Below are 17,376 nucleotides of genomic sequence, written 5' to 3' on the forward strand. Positions count from 1 at the left end.
CAACTGTTCCTCTTGGTCCAAAACCATAGGAACCAGCTCTTCCCATCGAAGAGTCGACTCCTACCCTGATGCAATAAGAGCAGAATAAAAAGTACCGAATCTGTTAGCGATTCAGAGACTGGTCGGACTGGTCGGACTGACCAGTCGGATTGCCACGTGGCAGTCCGACTATACTGCACCAGCCGACTTGTCTTTTCTGGCGTCTATTTTCTGGCTATTTATAGCCGATCTTCTGCAGTCTTCCAGCCACTTTTGATCGCAGGTTTCAGGCTGGAGATTCGTGCAGATTACGTCTCTGTTTGCAGATTTCAGGTTGGAGATCGTGTAGACTGCAGCGGACTTCGAGGTGAACAGCAGGTTGCATCGTCGAGGTGGAGACATGCAGTCCCAAGCACTGCGCCCGTGTACATATCTGCATATCTTTGTATACAGCACACTTTATACAGCAGATCTTCATCTTCCACTGTCTCTCTCTCTCTCTCTCTCTCTCTCTCTCCTCTTTGCGTTCTCTCTCTCTCAGTCTTGGTCCCACGCTTCCGCATCGCTGCACTCTGACATGGTATCAGAGCAGTGAAGAAGGGCTGATTGAGTGAAGAACCAACCTGAAGAGGAGATTCCATCGCGACACAAGGCTGCGTTTCCAGCGTTCGAGGGCGAGCGGGAGGGTTGCGCATCGGAACAAGGCTGAAGCGAGAGTGGGCGCGCGGGAAAGAAGTCCAGTCGGTGGATTTGCTGCTGTTTGAAGAGAAGGAAGGCTGAGTTTTCAGCTTTCAAGTGCAGGTTTTGCTTTTTCATCGCCTCCAGCGGGTGAAGAAGGTACGGGACGCGGAAGAAAGAGCCTTAGTAGGCTGCGTTTTCACAGTCAGAGGGGGCTGCTTTTGCGTTTGTGAAGGCATTACAGGTGAAGATGTCTACAGAGATTGACTTGGAGTTCCAGACGATCATGGACCGGAAGGTGCCTGTCTTATCGGCTCTTCCCGCAGATCAAAAGCTCGATGGCGACAATTACCGCATTTGGCGCGTGATGATGTTGGCCATCCTTGAGTCTTACGATTTGGCGGAGCTTGTACAGGAGGAGATCGACCGGCCCTCGGTGAGAGATGAGTCCAAACTCTCTTCCGATGCTCGTGTGGAGTTGGCCAAGGCACAGTCTCATTGGGACAAACTAAATGCTCGGATTCGTTCTTTTCTTTTTCTGTCTTGTACTACAGCCGTGATAGCCCACATCGAGCACTTGACGGTGGCTCAGGAGATATGGCTGGAGCTTGATCAGATGTATAACTGGATGATCCTTATGAAGCGGGTTTCTTTGGAGGTGCAGATGCGGACCTTGTCTGTGAACAAGTCTTCTTCGTTGCGGAAGCACATCAATAAGCTTAGACAGCTTCAGATGTAGGTTCAGAATGCGAGGAAGCCAATTTCCTCCGAAGACATGGCGATCACACTCTTGTCCCAGTTGCCGCCACGATTCGGTGCTTTCTACTCCACCCTTATGGCGTGAGTCTACCCTTCGGTGGGAAGAGTTGGTTCCTATGGTCTTGGACCAAGAGGAACAACTGAAGGGACAGCATGCTTCCAAGTCGGAAGCCTTGACAGGTCAAGCCTCTCAGAAGAAGGGGAAGAACCAAAAGAAGAAGGAGGACAACAAGTCAAAGAAAGACAAGGACAAAGAATCCACATGCCATATTTGTGGAAAGACTGGCCATTGGAAGAAGGATTGCCCTGACAAAGACAAGAAGGACACCAACAAGAAGGACACGAAGGATTCTGGAGCGGTGGTTGCACCCTCATCAGTTGCGTTTCTTCATCTAGCTGTCATTGAGGACTCTACACCGAATGCTTCTGATGCTGCGATGATAGCTCCCCAGGCTCAAGAGTGGATCGTTGACAGTGGTGCCTCTAGGCACATGACTCCTTCATCAGTTGGTGTTGCCCAGTTGCGATCTTCGCATGGGCAGATTCTCATTGGAGATAGCTCTTCGGTGTCTATTGCAGGACGGGTTGAGATGCAGCTTATTCCAGATGGACGTGGTGATACCCATACCTCAGAGGTCTTGCATGTGCCAGGTTTAGGGTATCATCTACTTTCGGTTCATAAGATTTGTTCACTTGGACTTTTGGTGGAGTTTGACAGTGATTCGGTGCGAGTCCTTGATCGTGGGTCAAGGAAGGTTCTCTCATCAGGATATGAGGAGAACGGCATCTACAAATTGACGTCTTCTACCGCCCTCCCTACTCTTCTTACTACCTCTCAGACACAGGCAGAACTATGGCATGCTCGGTTTGGTCACCTCAACTATGATTATCTTTGGAGGGCGTCACGTGGATAGCTTGTTCGAGGGTTGCCGGACATAGTGGTGAGCCCGCAGGCATGCGTCTCCTGCATTCGTGGGAAACAACATAGGGATGCGATTCCCAACAAAGCTTCGTGGCGGTCTTCTTCACCGATGGAGCTTGTATCTACGGATCTTTGTGGCCCTATGAGGAACGAGTCCTTGAGAGGAAGCTCGTACTTTATGTTGATCGTAGATGACTACAGCAGGATGACTTAGGCCTATTTCTTGGCGTTGAAGTCGGAGGCTTTCTCCCACTTCAAGGATTGGCTTCTCTTTGAGGAGAATTGATCAGGCCGGCGATTGAAGACCTTGCGATCCGACAAGGGTGGTGAATTTATTTCTAATGAGTTTGCTCGTTTTTGTGCAGATAACGGCATTCACCAAGAGTTTGCTAACACCAATACTCCTCAAGAAAATGGCATTCTTGAACGGAAGAACCGAAGTGTGATCGAGATGGTGCGCACCATGATGGAGCACCAACAGATACCTCAGTTTCTGTGGGCCGAGGCTGTGGCTATTGCAGTCCACATCCTTAACCGATCCCCCATTTCGGCCGTTGATGGGATGACACCTTTTGAGGCTTACTTTGGGACTAAGCCCGATGTTTCTTATTTTAGGGTTTTTGGGTGTGATGCCTATGTTCACATTCCCAAGGCTCATCGTGATAAATTTGAAGCAGCTTCCCGAAGACAGATGTTTGTTGGCTACAGCTCTCAGTCCCAAGGCTATTGTTTGTATGATCCCGTGAAGTGGGATGTGTACACCAGTCGAGATGTGCGGTTCGTGGGGTTCCAGCCATAGTAGCGGGTGAGAAGCATCCCGTTCTTGGAGATCCAGGGGAGAGTTGGGCTCTCGAGACAGTTTCTTTGGAGCCCGTGCCTTTTGATTCCGATTCTTTTTACGATACAGAGTCTACTGTTCCACCGGTCACCCCCGAGGAGTTACCACCGGTGGATATCCCAGAGTCTTCAGCTGATGGAGAGAGACGAGGAGAGGTCCGGCCTCCTCCTCGCTGGGCCCGTGACACACTCCGAGATTCAGGGATCGAGGGGGTCCCTGAGGAGTGGGGACCGCAGGATGGTCCGCGGCGGTCATGGAGGCACCAGGCACATTATACAGAGCTTGTTTGCTCTAACTATTGTTGGATGACCCGTGTTATGCAGGATCGAGAGCCCACCTCCGTGAAGGATGCTTTACAGTCCACACCATGGAAGAAAGCTATGGAAGCCGAGTTGGAGGCTATTGAGAGGAATGGCACTTGGTATCTCGTGCCTCGCCCCCCGAATAAGAAGGTGATTGGCGTCAAATGGGTCTTCAAGACCAAGTACCTTAGCGATGGTTCTTTGGACAAGCACAAGGCTCGCCTTGTTGCTAAAGGTTTTGCACAGCGCCCAGGGATTGATTGTCATGACACTTTTGCCCCCACTGCTCGTATGGCGACTATTCGAGCTGTTCTTGCCTTGGCTGGGCATAGGAGATGGCCTGTCTACCAGTTGCATGTGAAGTCGGCCTTCCTCAATGGTGATTTGAAGGAGGAGATCTATGTTGAGCAGCCTCCTGGCTTTGGATCTTCAGATGGGAAAGTCTACAGGTTGAAGAAGGCCTTGTATGGCCTCAAGCAGGCTTCGCGTGCATGGAACGAGAAGATTGACTCGTTCCTTCAGTCACAGTTGGGATATCGGCGTTCCAAGGCCGATCCGCAGCTTTATGTACACACTTCCGAGGCTGGTTGTGTGCTTTTTGTGTTGTATGTTGATGATTTGATTGTCACAGGTGATCATGCACAGAAGGTCAAAGAGACGAAGGCAACTTTACATCAGACGTTCGAGATGACGGATTTGGGTCTACTCCATTTCTTCTTGGGCCATGAGATTTATTAGTATTAGAGGGGGATTTTCATCTCTCAGCAGAGATATGTACAGGAGCTCTTGGTTTCTTTTGCGATGGAGGATTGTCGGACGAGTTCTACTCCTATGGATCCGAACTGGAAGGCCACTTCACATTCAGCTTCTCCCTTGGCGGATGCTTCCCGCTACCGTCAGTTGATTGGATCATTGATTTGGCTCCTCAACACTCGTGTTGATCTTTGTTTTGCTGTTGGTCTCTTGGTGGGGTTCATGAGTGAACCTCAGATGGTGCATTGGCAGGCTGCCCAGCGGATACTTCGGTATTTGAGGGGGACATCTGACTTAGGGATTCATTATCCAGCAGGCACAGGTGGTTCAGATCTTGTACTTGCAGGTTGGAGCAACTCGGATTGGGCTGGTGATGTGGACCACAGGCGGTCTACAACAGGTTATTGTTTTACCTTGGGTGCATGTGTTATCTCACGGAGTAGCAAGAAGCAGCCCACGGTAGCCCTTTCGTCTATTGAGGCGGAGTATCGGGCCGCGTCTTCCACCACATGTGAGGTGGCTTCGGAGACTGTTGGAGGAGCTTGGCTACCCCCAGACTCGTCCTACTTTGCTGCAATGCGACAATGAGAGTTGCATTGCCTTGGCATGGAATCCTGTTTTCCATGCCCGGACGAAGCACATAGAAATCCAGTACCACTTCATCAGAGAGAAGCTTCTGGATGAGACCATCGCTGTGGAGTAATGCAGGACGGAGGACAATCTTGCAGATTTGTTTATGAAGGCACTTCCCTAGGCTCTACTTCGGAGACATGCCAGATCCCTCAGGCTTTTGCCCGGTCCAGGCTCTGAGAGGGGTTGTTAGCGATTCAGAGACTGGTCGGACTGGTCGGATTGACCAGTCGGACTGCCACATGGCAGTCCGACTGTGCTGCACCAGTTGGCTTAATGCAGCCGACCTGTCTTTTTTGGCGTCTATTTTGTGGCTATTTATAGCCGATCTTCTGCAATCTTCCAGCCACTTCTGATCGCAGGTTTCAGGCTGGAGATTCGTGCAGATTACGTCTTTGTTTGCAGATTTCAGGCTGGAGATCGTGCAGACTGCAGCGGACTTCAAGGTGAACAGCAGGTTGCATCGTCGAGGTGGAGACGCGCAGTCCCGCGCACTGCACCCGTGTACATATCTGCATATCTTTGTATACAGCACACTTTATACAACAGATCTTCATCTTCCATTGTCTCTTTCTCTCTCTCCTCTCTGCGTTCTCTCTCTCTCTCAGTCTTGGTCCCACGCTTCCGCATCGCTGCACTCTGACAGAATCGTGGCGGCAACTGGGACAATAAAGTGATTGCCATGTCTTCGGAGGAAATAGGCTTCCCCGTAGTTTGAATCTGCATCTAAAGTAGCCAAAGATTGTTGATGTGTTCGCGAAGTAAAGAAGACTTATTCATGGACAAGGTCCGCATCTGCACCTCCAAAGAAATCCTCTTCATCAGGGTCATCCGGTTATACATTTGGTCGAGCTCTAGCCATATCTCTCGAGCCACCGTCAAGTGCTTGATGTGAGCTATCGCGACTGTAGTACAAGACAGAAAAAGAAAAGAACAAATCCGGGCATTCAGTTTGTCCCAATGAGACTGGGCCTTGGTCAACTTCGCACGAGCATTGGAAGAGAGTTTGGACTCATCTCTCACCGAGGGCCATTTAATCTCCATCACAAGCCGCCAAATCATAAGACTCCAAAATGGCCAATATCATCACGCGCCAGATGCGGTAATTGTCACCATCAAGCTTTTGATCTGATGGAAGAGCCGAGAGGACAAGCACCTTTCGGTCCATGATCGCTTGGAACTCCAAGTCGGTCTTTGTAGACATTTTTACTTGCAATGTTGCACAAACGCCAAAGCAGCCCCCTCTGATTGTGAAGACGCAGCCTGCTAGAGAGCTTTCCTCCGCTTCCCAAACCTTTTTGAGTTGCCGGAGGTGATGAAAAGGTAAAATCTGCAATGGAAGGCCGAAAACGCAGATTTCCTGCCCTTCAAACAGCAACAACCTGCAGCAAATTCACCAACTGGACTTCTTTACTGCATGCCCATGCTCGTTTCAGCCTTGTTCTAGTGCGCAGCCCTCTTGCTCGTCGCCCCTCGAATGCTGGAAACGTAGCGATGTGGAAGCGTGGGATCAAGACTGAGAGAGAGTGAACAGAGAGAAGAGAGAGAGAGAGGAGAAAGTGAAATGCAGAAAATCTGCAGTGAAGAATGCTGTATAGGAATGCAGAAATACATGGGTGCAAAGAGAATATCTGCGTATGTCCCTGCCTTGAGGACCTCGATCTCCATCAGCCCGCATGTTGTCTGTCACCAGCAGGCTGTCTCTGTCAGATACAAGTGATCAAGTGCTGGACAGGACTGCTATAAGTAGCAGAAAAAAAAACCATGAAAATAGCCAGCATCAGGTTGGCTGCATTTAATGCAGGTGCTACATTAAAAAACTGTCCGACTGCTGCTGCCAGTCTGACTGCACCTGCCATATGGCATCTGATCCGACTGTTGACATGGCTGCTGACGTGGCTCCTGCGCTGGACTGGCTGTACTACATGTTGCTCTGCAACACTTCTAGCTGTCCAGGGAATGACATCTCTAACAAAGTGTGGGAGGGGCATGCTATATATAGCCAACTAACCCCAAATCTGGCCGACTGTAAATTGGGGCCAAAAATATGACCAATCAGCATTCAATGCTGGTCTGACCAGCATTGAATGCTGGTAAAAATGACAGAAATACTAAAAAAAAATCAGAAAGAGTGGACAATATTTGGCAGGTGAGGCAAACTATTGTCTGTAGAAACCCTCGGAAAATCCACCAAAATCCCGATTGGAGGAGAAAATGCATTGAAAGGCAATAAACTGACTGCTCTAGAATGAGATACCTCCTCTGTTAAAACAAGTGACAGACAGGTTAGAGCTCTAAAGTCCTCGTCTAACTGAGATTGAGGCTCACCGGCAGGAGATGACAAGGCATGACAAACATGATTGCTAACACCCCCTCTCAGATCCTAGATGTGGCAGAAGGCCAAGGAAGAAATAGATCCTAGGGTGGCAAGAGGAATGCCAATGTTGACGAAGTCTGTCGATGTAGATTGCCGATGAAGAAGCTTCTCATGATCCTAGGAAACCCCCTTTGAAACACTAGGGGCTAGAAAATCCATAGTTGCATCACTGAGATTGTTCTCCCCAAAAGGGATGGGGGGTACGAGGGAACCTTTAGAGGAGAGGGTGGGGGATGGGAAGGAACCTATGGAATAGATGACGCACAAGCAGGAATGGGTGTAGCAATAGACAACTTCCTCGGAGGACCTTGCATAAGAGAAGGGGAATGAAGCTTGTAAAGCTCGCTCTCCCGCCAACCTGTTGCAAGAACAATCCATGTAGAAGAATCCTCAATACAAATGGCGTGCTTGGTGAAAACAAACCGGGTACTAAGCCTAGTAAGGCCATAAACTGAGAGGAGTGGAAAGCTCAAGTTCAGAACATAAAGGACCTATGAAAGGGAGCTCAAAGCGCGGTCAGGAAACAAAGGCAAAGTGCGAATACTATCAATAGGCACTCAAACAATGTCACTAACAGTGATGGAACCCTCAAAAGGGCGTATGTCCTGCAATAAATCGCCTTGTGGAGTCATATGACTAGAAGCTCCACTATCAACCAGCTGATGCCTCTTAAAAGACGAGGCAACCACTAAAGAAGGATTCTCCAACTGAACAATAGAGGTAGAAGGCTCGGATGTTTTAGTTCCATCCTTAGCTCTTGGACAAAGGTGAGGGTACTTCTTTCAACATTTCTCCTATGGATGTATTCCCTTTCCACAATATGGGCAGGTAGGCCTGTTTGAATCAGAGTTTGAGCTTGAAGCATTCTTATGCCTTTCAGCCTTTGACTTCCCTTTCTTCTTCTTTCCTCCTCCCAAGCCTGCAACAAAAGCTTTGGTGGAGGTGGATCCATTGGCAACCTCTTTGGCATGCTCGTCATACTCCAAAACAAGCGGGTCAAGCTCCTCCCTTAGAAGCTTCTCACGGGTCCTCAATGTAAGAAGGTTGGTGTAGAAGACATTAAACCGGGGAGATGGCAGTTGAGCCAAAAGAATCATAGCCATATCCTTTGAAGAGATCGTCCTGCCAAGGGACGTAAGCTCATCCCTCATATCCTCCAACTTGTTAATATGATCCTTTATGAAAGGAGAATCAACAACAAGCATCCATAATTTATTCTTTAACAAGTTCAGGATAGGATTGCACTCCTTAGGGTTTGGATATACGGTTTCTTTCTTAAGGCTTCTACTTGCTTACTGTTGGTGGTTGCTTTGGGCTATCAAAAGAGTGTTTGTAATCCAAGAGGGTGCCTACAGTATACAAAGTCTTTTGTAGAGTAATATTAGAATACTTTTGCAAAGTAATATATAGAATACTTTTGGTTTTCTTGATTCTTCCTTTCATCTTGTCTATTCTCTTGGATCCCTGTGATTTGTGGCTTGACATATACCCCCTTTGACATTTGGTGAACCCGACGTGAAAAGCCACATCAAAACTACGACAAGATGGGAGGTTCAACAATACCTTCAAGATTTGCAAGACCTAGAGGCTTAGGAGATACTTCTGACAACATAAAACAGATGTTACAAACTTTCGATATGTACATACTACATACAATAGTAGCAATTACAACATCAATAACAACTACTCTATGTTGAATAAGAGACAAATCTGGCACACTAGATTGTATATTGGTTTTATTATTCTAGTCTCTTTTTTCTATACCTTTGCTTGTATCTTCTCTACCAGCTACTCCTATGCCTTTACTTGTTCCTATGGTTAAACCACGTGTTTCTTTGGCTCTTCTTGCCAAGGATGTTGTCATGGATGAGATAATTAAAAGTATGAGGGAGCTAAAGCTGAAGATATCAAGAGTGGAAGAAAAATTGAAGATTGCATGTCCATTTTAAGGCACCCAAGAGTTATTCGCAGATGAATGTGGTGTGATAGCACTGACCATGAAAGAAAGAATTAGTCATCCAAGGAGAATTCTTTATTCAACTTGATCAAATAAAATAAACAAAAAAAGAAAATCAGCTTGTTGCTTGGAGTATACTTTTTTCTCTTGAGGTATGCATTGAGTCTTTCCTTCTTTTGACTTGTTCCAGCTTGCTCCACACTTGTTGAGGAGTTTCCCAAGGCTTAGCTGAGCCTTGTTGAGTGCTTATTGAGCTGAGGAGCAGCTATTTTATCCATTTTTGAGTGGATATAGAGCATGTTGCGTGAAGAAAACTACTAGGGTTTGCACTGAGGACACACAGTGTACGACCATGACAGAAACACAAAGATACAGACACAGACACAGACACAAAGGGCAAAACTCAAACCCTAAACGCAAAACTCAAAACTCAAACACAAACACAAGAAGGGAGAGAGAGAACACAACTCTAAAGTGAATGAATGCTGTAAATGAATGTAAGAGTGTTAGTGTGCTCAAGGGCAGAGCAATATCGGAGTGTGACGTCCATCAGAGATGGATCCCAAGTCTGTGATCACCAGTCAGAGGGTAGGAGTGCTGAATAGTGAATGGTAGCAGGCTGGTCACCAAAACGTAGCAGTTTGGAGGTTGGAAACTGGTAAACGCAGCAGTGTATCACCGATCAGAGGCTAGAAACTGCGCACAGTCTGTTGTAAACAACAGGCTGAAACAGTGTCTGATGTGGTTGGCGATGATTAGATGATCAGATCGTAGCCGTTGATGATGTCGCCACAACTGACGTCAGCATGGATAAAGGCGCCAGCATCAGGAGCAAACACGGATGGAGTGGCAGTAGTCTTGAGGGTCGGACAACCACGTGGGAGGAGGTTGATGGCTGAAATCTGCACATGGAGTGAGAAACTTGCATAGACGGAATGAGGCTGAATGGGGGCTGCGCGTCTATTTATAGATGTGGAAGGGCGCCCCAAGAATTAGGGTTTCCACTGAACTCTCTCGAACTGCTCCTTGTTTTAGGGTTTCCAGTGAACTCTCTCGAACTGCTCCCCGTTTTAGGGTTTTATTCTAAAATAGCATTTTTTAGTGTGTTTTGGGACTGTTTAAGAGGCTAATCAGCAAGTAATGCATGTTTTAGCTCAACATCCCTCTCAAGCCAAAAATTGAGCCGAAAGGTTAGGCCAGTCATTGTGATGTTTACTTACCCCAAGGCGTCACACCCCAAAGCAGCTACGGCATTGGACAAAGGGTGCACGCCAGTTGCCCAGTGGCCTACCAAGACTACAGAGGCAATGGTCATCTTACCAAGGGAATCCAAGTAGTCATCTCAGAGAGGACAGGGCATCGGACAAAGGGTGCACAACGGCTGCCCAGTGGCCTACCAAGCCTTACAAAGGCAGATGGAACTATATGGAACTTTTTTTTTGTTGAATAAGTGAGGTAAATTTTATGGGATGTGGCCAATTGAGTAAAAGTGAACCAGAAAACGGGAGTAGGGAGGGTACACCCAACACAACACAAAACAGTACAAGCTAACCCATCCACTCAGGGTGTTGATGACGAGGAAAAATAGGTGATGAGGCATCCATGTGATGAAGGAGGATGGTGGTGGGGTAACAACAGCCGCCAGTGGAAACAACTTAGGATCCGCTCAAGTGGTGCTCTGCAGAATGAGATGCAAAGTATGTTGAAGAATGCTCATGCAGCAGGTGCCACTTGGACAGTGTCCCTCATGGGAAAATTGTTCACTTGCTCGAGCACCCTAGTATAAAGATGATGAAATCATGCAATGCAAAGGGTAAGGTATAATAGGGGAGAAAAACTGATGTCGAAGACAAAGTGCTGAAGCTTGTAGAATACCAAGAAGGGTAGGAACCCGTTGAAGTCACCGCGAGGATAGCATCGAGAGAGATGCTGCACTATCCGCCTCGGGAGGGGAAACCGCCATGCTGGAAGAAGAGCAAGCACTCTTAGGATGATAAAACCATGAAAGGAACGGTGCGCATCTCCACGTCTTTAGCCCAGGTAGGACCAAAGCAATCTGCAAGTTAGCCCTACATTGAAAGACAAAACCTTGCAAAAGAGATGAGAATTTGCAAACATAGAGGTTAGTGGTGAGATACTCCAAAGCAAAACATATCAAAAAGGAAATCTAACTCAAAATAAATGCAATGAATGTGTATGTGTGCGAGTAAATGCAGCGGAAGTCAAAAGAATGGAAAAGCTAAGGACAATGAATCCTATGGGGTTGACTCTAAGAGTGCTAAAAATGAAGGCTAGATTGACCTAGGATATTTGAAAGGACCTAGAGACATGCTAGTCTACGAAGGTGGCCACTATCGCGTACGTCTAGTAGTAGGGCTCTGCTAAGGAAATGCTTGACGAGGTGGGGAGGAAGGTGAGATAGATGCATGAAGTGCAACGGGATCGGAACTTGTAGACCAATCAACTAGTTCCTCAGGGGTAGTGAAAGAGATGGGTTGCTGAGGCTGTACTTAAACCACATGTCCAGTAGCAACAATGGGTGCTGAAGGAGCAGATGAAGCAAGAGCGGAAGGTGTAGCCCCACTGGACTGTGCAGTCGTAGTGGTTTGCAGAGGCTTTTTAGGTGGAAGACCTTGGGCCTTGGAGCGACATTCCTTGTCCACATGGTCTGCTCTTTGGTAGTGTGTGCAAAACCGGTTTTTCTTAGGGAGTGGTTGCCAGATGGGTCTAGATTCTTTGGTTCCATCAGAGGAAGAGGAGTCACTTTTTGATTGGCTTGCCTTCGCATTTAGCGAGTTCTTGCCACTGGTGGTTTTTCCTTCCGAAGAAGAGGCAACTAACCCCCTCTGCTCTGAATATAACCTGATCGGGATGCCTATCATAGTCGACCCAGGAGCTATGGGTGTGCTCATTTGTTGAAAGGTGAGAGGCACTGTGTTAAAGGGTGGCATTCCCCCTAACGAAGTACCATGGTGCAAAGAGGTAGAGAATGGGGTGGAGAAGGAAAAGGTGCTAGGAGCAGAGATGGAAGATCCAATCCCTAGGGTGTGTGATGCAGATATGGAGTGTAATCCAAGGTTTTGGAAAGATGATGAGAGGTGATCAAGGTGTGATATAGAAGAGGGTGGGATGGGAGGGAACTGAGAAGTGCGTGTGACATGCTCAAATGAAACAGAAGCTGTAGATGTATTTGAATTTTGTCTGCTTCGTGAGCCCCCCCTATTGAAGTTCACATACGCAAAGCCATCCGGATCTTGTACCTCAAAAGAAGAAATAGGCGAGGGTTTTGATTCATGCAACACAAAAGAATTGTACAAACTTGACATCGGACTTGGTTGAGATGATGAAGATGGATCGCCAGACATTTCGAATGTCGTATATCCTCCATGATTGGAGAGGTGGCGAGCCTCACCAACCGGTTTGAATGTGGTAGCAAAATTGGTAGGAAGGGTGTAAACATCACCGTACTTGTTGCGATAGTACTCCTTAAAGTCCTCCTCTGTCATGTTAGTGAAATCTGGTGAAGGTGGAGTGTCATCCTCCTCACCGAGTCCATAATGCCGTCTTAGGGCCTCCAATGATGGAGAAGCTTGATAAGACATCATAGGAACTGGAGAAGAAGGTGTTTGGGACATTGTGATTCAGTTACGAGTCGTATTGTGTGCCTCGCACAAAGACTAGCTCTCCACAATATCCACAGGATACTGGATACTCTTTACAAGAGCACCGGCTCTGATACCATGTGAAGAAAACTGCTAGGGTTTGCATTGAGGACACATAGAGTGTACGGCCATGACAGAAACACAAAGAGATAGACACAGACACAGACACAGAGCGCAAAACTCAAACCCTAAACGCAAAACTCAAAACTCAAACATAGAAACTCAAATACAAATAGAAGAAGAGAGAGAGAGAATACAACTCTGAAGTGAATGAATGCTGTAAATGAATGTAAGAGTGCACAGTGTGCTCAAGGGCAGAGCAATATTGGAGTGTGGCGTCCACCGGAGACAGATCCCAAGTCTGTGACCACCAATTGGAGTGTAGGAGTGTTGAATAGTGAATGGCAGTAGGCTGGTCACCAAAACACAACAGTCTGGAGGCTGGAAACTGGTAAACGTAGCAGCATACCGCAGATCGGAGGCTGGAAACTGCGCACAGTCGTCAGCAGCAGGAGTAAACACGGATGGAGTGGTAGTAGTCTCGAGGGTTGGACAGCCATGTGGGAGGAGGCTGATGGCTGAAATCTGCACGTGGAGTGAGAAACCTGCACAGACGGAACGAGGCTGAATGGGGGCAGCCTGTCTATTTATAGATATGGAAGGTCGCCCCAAAAATTAGGGTTTCCACTGAACTCTCTCAAACTGCTCCTCGTTTTAGGGTTTCCATTGAACTCTCCCGAACCGTCCTTGTTTTAGGGTTTTATTCTAAAAGAGCATTTTTTTAGTGTGTTTTGGGGCTATTTAAGAGGCTAATCAGCAAGTAATGCATATTTTAGCTCAACATGGTGTAGAAGTCATGGACAACTATGGTAGCTTGATAGCACTATTGTATTTTGGCCATAACTTTTGCATATGGTATTGGATTCAGGCGTTCTATAGCTAGAAATGAAGAGCATGATGAGAGCTATAAATCTATTTGTTTTTAAAATCTTGTAAAGGGGAGAGGGGGAGTGTTTCCCCCCAAAAAATAAAAAATCTATCTATCTATTTCTCTGTGTGTAATTTAATGGTGATAATTGATCAAGTTGGATAGCTCAAAATATTGTCATTCTCACATTTTTCCCAATGTTTACATATTCATTCATTCTCATTGAGCATTCTATAGTGTTCCTTGTGTTGATATATTTTGGTCTCTCTTTATTTGACCTAGCATTTCTTTACAAGAATCCCACTGTTTCTCCTCAATTGTAGGCACCACTCCTAGGGGAGGTCCACGTCCTAGGACCATGTAAATTAGCAATGCAGCTCCGAAAGTGTATCCAGGAACCTAATACTTAGCCTGAAGATACAAAGTTAGCTTTTCTAGAGCTACCCTTTATTCGTTTGTCATAAGGCAAGGCTGTTTCAGCTTCATTTTCCCATGAGCAATTCTAAAAGATTGTGCTTAGTAAGTGAACCATAAAAAACTACCATAGAGAACAAGAAAGTGAACTAAAAAATGGATTTTAAAATGGGACTAAAGAAGCACTGTGATGTAAAACGCGTGTACTGGGTACTGTAAGTGTGTTATTGTAGAGCTTATATACTGGATACTGTCAGTCTGTCAGCTGGCTAAATAATCTTGCAGAAATGTGACTATGATTTATGTGAGCTGCTCGGTGAGAACTCTGAAAATAGAAGTAAACACAATAGAATGGAAGAATTTACCTTTTTAGTTTATTTTGTTATGTTCTGTTCTGGTTACTTTTGCAGATGGACCGAGGAGTCTTTTTCAAAAATATGGATGTGGTTGCTGTGAGCAGTCATCTCTACAACATTTCTTGGATGGAGGAACAGTGCTCCAAGGCAAGTGAGGGCAAAGAAGAGACCTGTCAGGGATTGAGGATACCATCTTTACAAGATTCTTATGTCAAATGTGTTGCTCCTCGTCGAAACCGTTACAGGTGCTTATTTGTGCTTCTCTAAAGCCACCTCTGGTATTATTATTATTTTTGCTGTGCTTGAGGGCTATGTTTAAAAATTTTCATATTCAGAAAGTTCAGTTTGGTGTTCCCAGGGGAGGAAACAGCAGTGGTTCATCAGGAAACATTGGGGTCATGACGAAACTACGGGAGGAGGGATGGTTTGAAGAGGCAATTGAGATAGTGGACAAGATGGACAAGCAAGGTATGGAGGTAACTAGCAACGTGCTTCTGTGCCTTCTGTCTGAGGCAATCACCAGGAAAAACCTAGCAAAAGGAAGAGAAATACATCGACTCACTAGGAATAACAATCTGGAATCTGACACCTTCTTGGGAACATTTTTTATCCGCTTGTACTCCACATGTGGATGTTTGGAAGAGGCAATTGAAGCTTTTGGAAAAGTCACCAATCCTAGTGTTTATACATGGAGTGCAATGATTGCTGCGCATGCAAAGCTAGGAAAGGGCGAGGATGGGTTGATAGTGTATCGCCGCATGTTGCAAGAGTCACCTTATAAACCTGAAGAGAATGTCCTAGTAGCTGTACTTCAAGCATGTGCCAGTATTCCATCTGTCATTGAGGGAAAGGAAATCCATAAATACATCACTGATAACAACCTTGGTGCGAATGTTAACATTGGGAGTGCTCTTATTGACATGTATACCAAATGTGGAACCTTGGAGGAGGCATCCAAAGTTTTTGAAAGATTATCTAAACGGGATCTAGTTGTATGGAATGCAATGATCATGTCATTCTCCCATTTCCATTGTATCAAAGAGGCTATACGGCTAGTTCAGTTGCTCCAGCATGAAAGGCTAAAGCCTACTGATGCTACATTTCTGCCAATCTTGGAAGCATGCGGCAATGCCAAGGATCTGGAACAGGGCAAGCTGATTCATGCTCAGATTAGCCAGAATAATTTTGACTCCAATGTGCCAGTTATAAATGCTCTGGTAGATATGTATGCAAAATGTGGAAGTCTTGAAGGGATGAGGACTGTCTTCAATAAATTGAGGCTTCGAGATGGGACAAACTGGAAAGCATACATTACAGGCCATGTGCAACTTGGAGAATGTTACAAGGCTCTTGAAATCTCTGCACAGATGCAGCATGAAGCCATATATCTTAGTGAGGCGTTTGTGCCCCTTCTGAAAGCTTGCTCGGAAGTTTTGGCTTTTGATGAGGTTAGGCGCATTCATGCTCGAGCATTAGCTAGTTTAGATCCAGATCTGCTAGTTGCATGCTCCCTTATTGAAATGTACTGTAACTGTCATAAGCTTGAGGAGGCTTTCAGAGTTTTTGACAAATGGCCAAGCAAAACAGTAGTGACGTGGGGTTCAATAATTTCTGGATTTGCTCAGCATGGACATGGTCAGAAAGCTTTATCATTTGTTAAACAAATGCTTCAGGAGGGTATAAAACCAACTAATGAAATCTTTCTGTCCTTGTTGAGGGTGTGCTCTGGCAATGGTGACTTAGAACTGGGCAAACAAATTCATGCTCTTATCACTGACAATAGGTGTGAGTCAGAGATAGTTTTAATGAAGGCTCTGATCGAGATGTATGAGAGATGTGGTGATAAAGAAGAAGCAATTAAAGTATCTGAAACAATGCTCAAGGTTTAGCAGTTGAGGCTCTGGTTAAGAAATATGAAAGTTGTAGCAATGAGGATCCAGGGAAATGCACTTGATTCAAGTTTTGAACTCTACTGCTTCTTTTACGTGCCTTTTCCTGATGAGTGAGTCTTGCTTCGACTCTTCTTTCCTTCTTTATGTGATAATCTGATATCAGACCGAGCTCGAAGGCTTGCCATATGATGATAGCCATGGAGATAACACAGTCACACAACACACAGCAAGGAGGGATTACACAGTAACCTCTTTCTGGTGGGGGAGACTGTATAGAGACCATATAGGCTGATCAAATGTTTGCTTACAAAGTAGTAGTCTCTGGCACACTGGCTCTGTAGTTAGGTCTCATTTACCCTTGTAATAGTTTGGCCATTGATATCAAGTTCTGTGATAATAACATTCTAATACCTCATTTACATTGGAAAGAAGTTTAGAACTATGCAGAGTTACATAAAAACAGTATTGGCATAGAGCGGCCAGACACACGCCTAGTTCTGTTTCCATTTGTCTATTTCTCCTCTTTTACCCCTCCTGATCATACTCAGCTTTCACTTCCAACTAATAGTAATGGTATTTTGGGGGGCCCTTTTTTTATGGGGGCAAATACTCCTGGATAATTCTGATTACTAAGCATATGCTGATTAATCCAAGACACTGAAGCCTTGCTATTCCTCTTTCAAGTGACTTGATATGAATAGTATGTTTAACGCAAAATTACCTTTTGCATGATGGAAGAGCAATGATTGCATCATTTGTAGGAAAGTTGTAGAGATTTCATATTTTGGTAGTAAATAATCTCTCTTTTTAAGGCATTTTCGTACAACGGCTTGAAATAGGTATTTTAAAGTAAATGAGATGCATGTACTTCTTACCTTAATTTGGTAAGTTTTGTGGAAATTATTATTTGAGTCCCATGTAGCCAAACC

At 45.8% G+C, this 17,376-nt stretch overlaps 1 protein-coding gene across 2 annotated transcripts in view; it reads left to right on the forward strand.

Annotated features, from left to right (window-relative positions):
- The window catches only part of LOC148019086 (pentatricopeptide repeat-containing protein At1g11290, chloroplastic-like), a 43,284-nt gene extending 26,656 nt beyond the window's left edge, over positions 1 to 16,628 (forward strand). For both annotated transcript variants that reach the window (XM_087701668.1, XM_087701669.1), the window contains exons 3-4: positions 14,610 to 14,800; positions 14,914 to 16,628. In XM_087701668.1, coding sequence (XP_087557794.1) covers positions 14,610 to 14,800; positions 14,914 to 16,444 — 1,722 coding nt within the window. In that variant the 3' untranslated portion in view covers positions 16,445 to 16,628. The remainder of the gene's footprint in view (positions 1 to 14,609; positions 14,801 to 14,913) is intronic.
- Positions 16,629 to 17,376: the final 748 nt, after the last annotated feature.

The sequence above is a fragment of the Lygodium microphyllum genome, chromosome 20 (assembly GCF_053477565.2).
Source record: "Lygodium microphyllum isolate KBCC chromosome 20, Lygodium_microphyllum_v1.1.10, whole genome shotgun sequence".
NCBI lineage: Eukaryota > Viridiplantae > Streptophyta > Polypodiopsida > Schizaeales > Lygodiaceae > Lygodium > Lygodium microphyllum.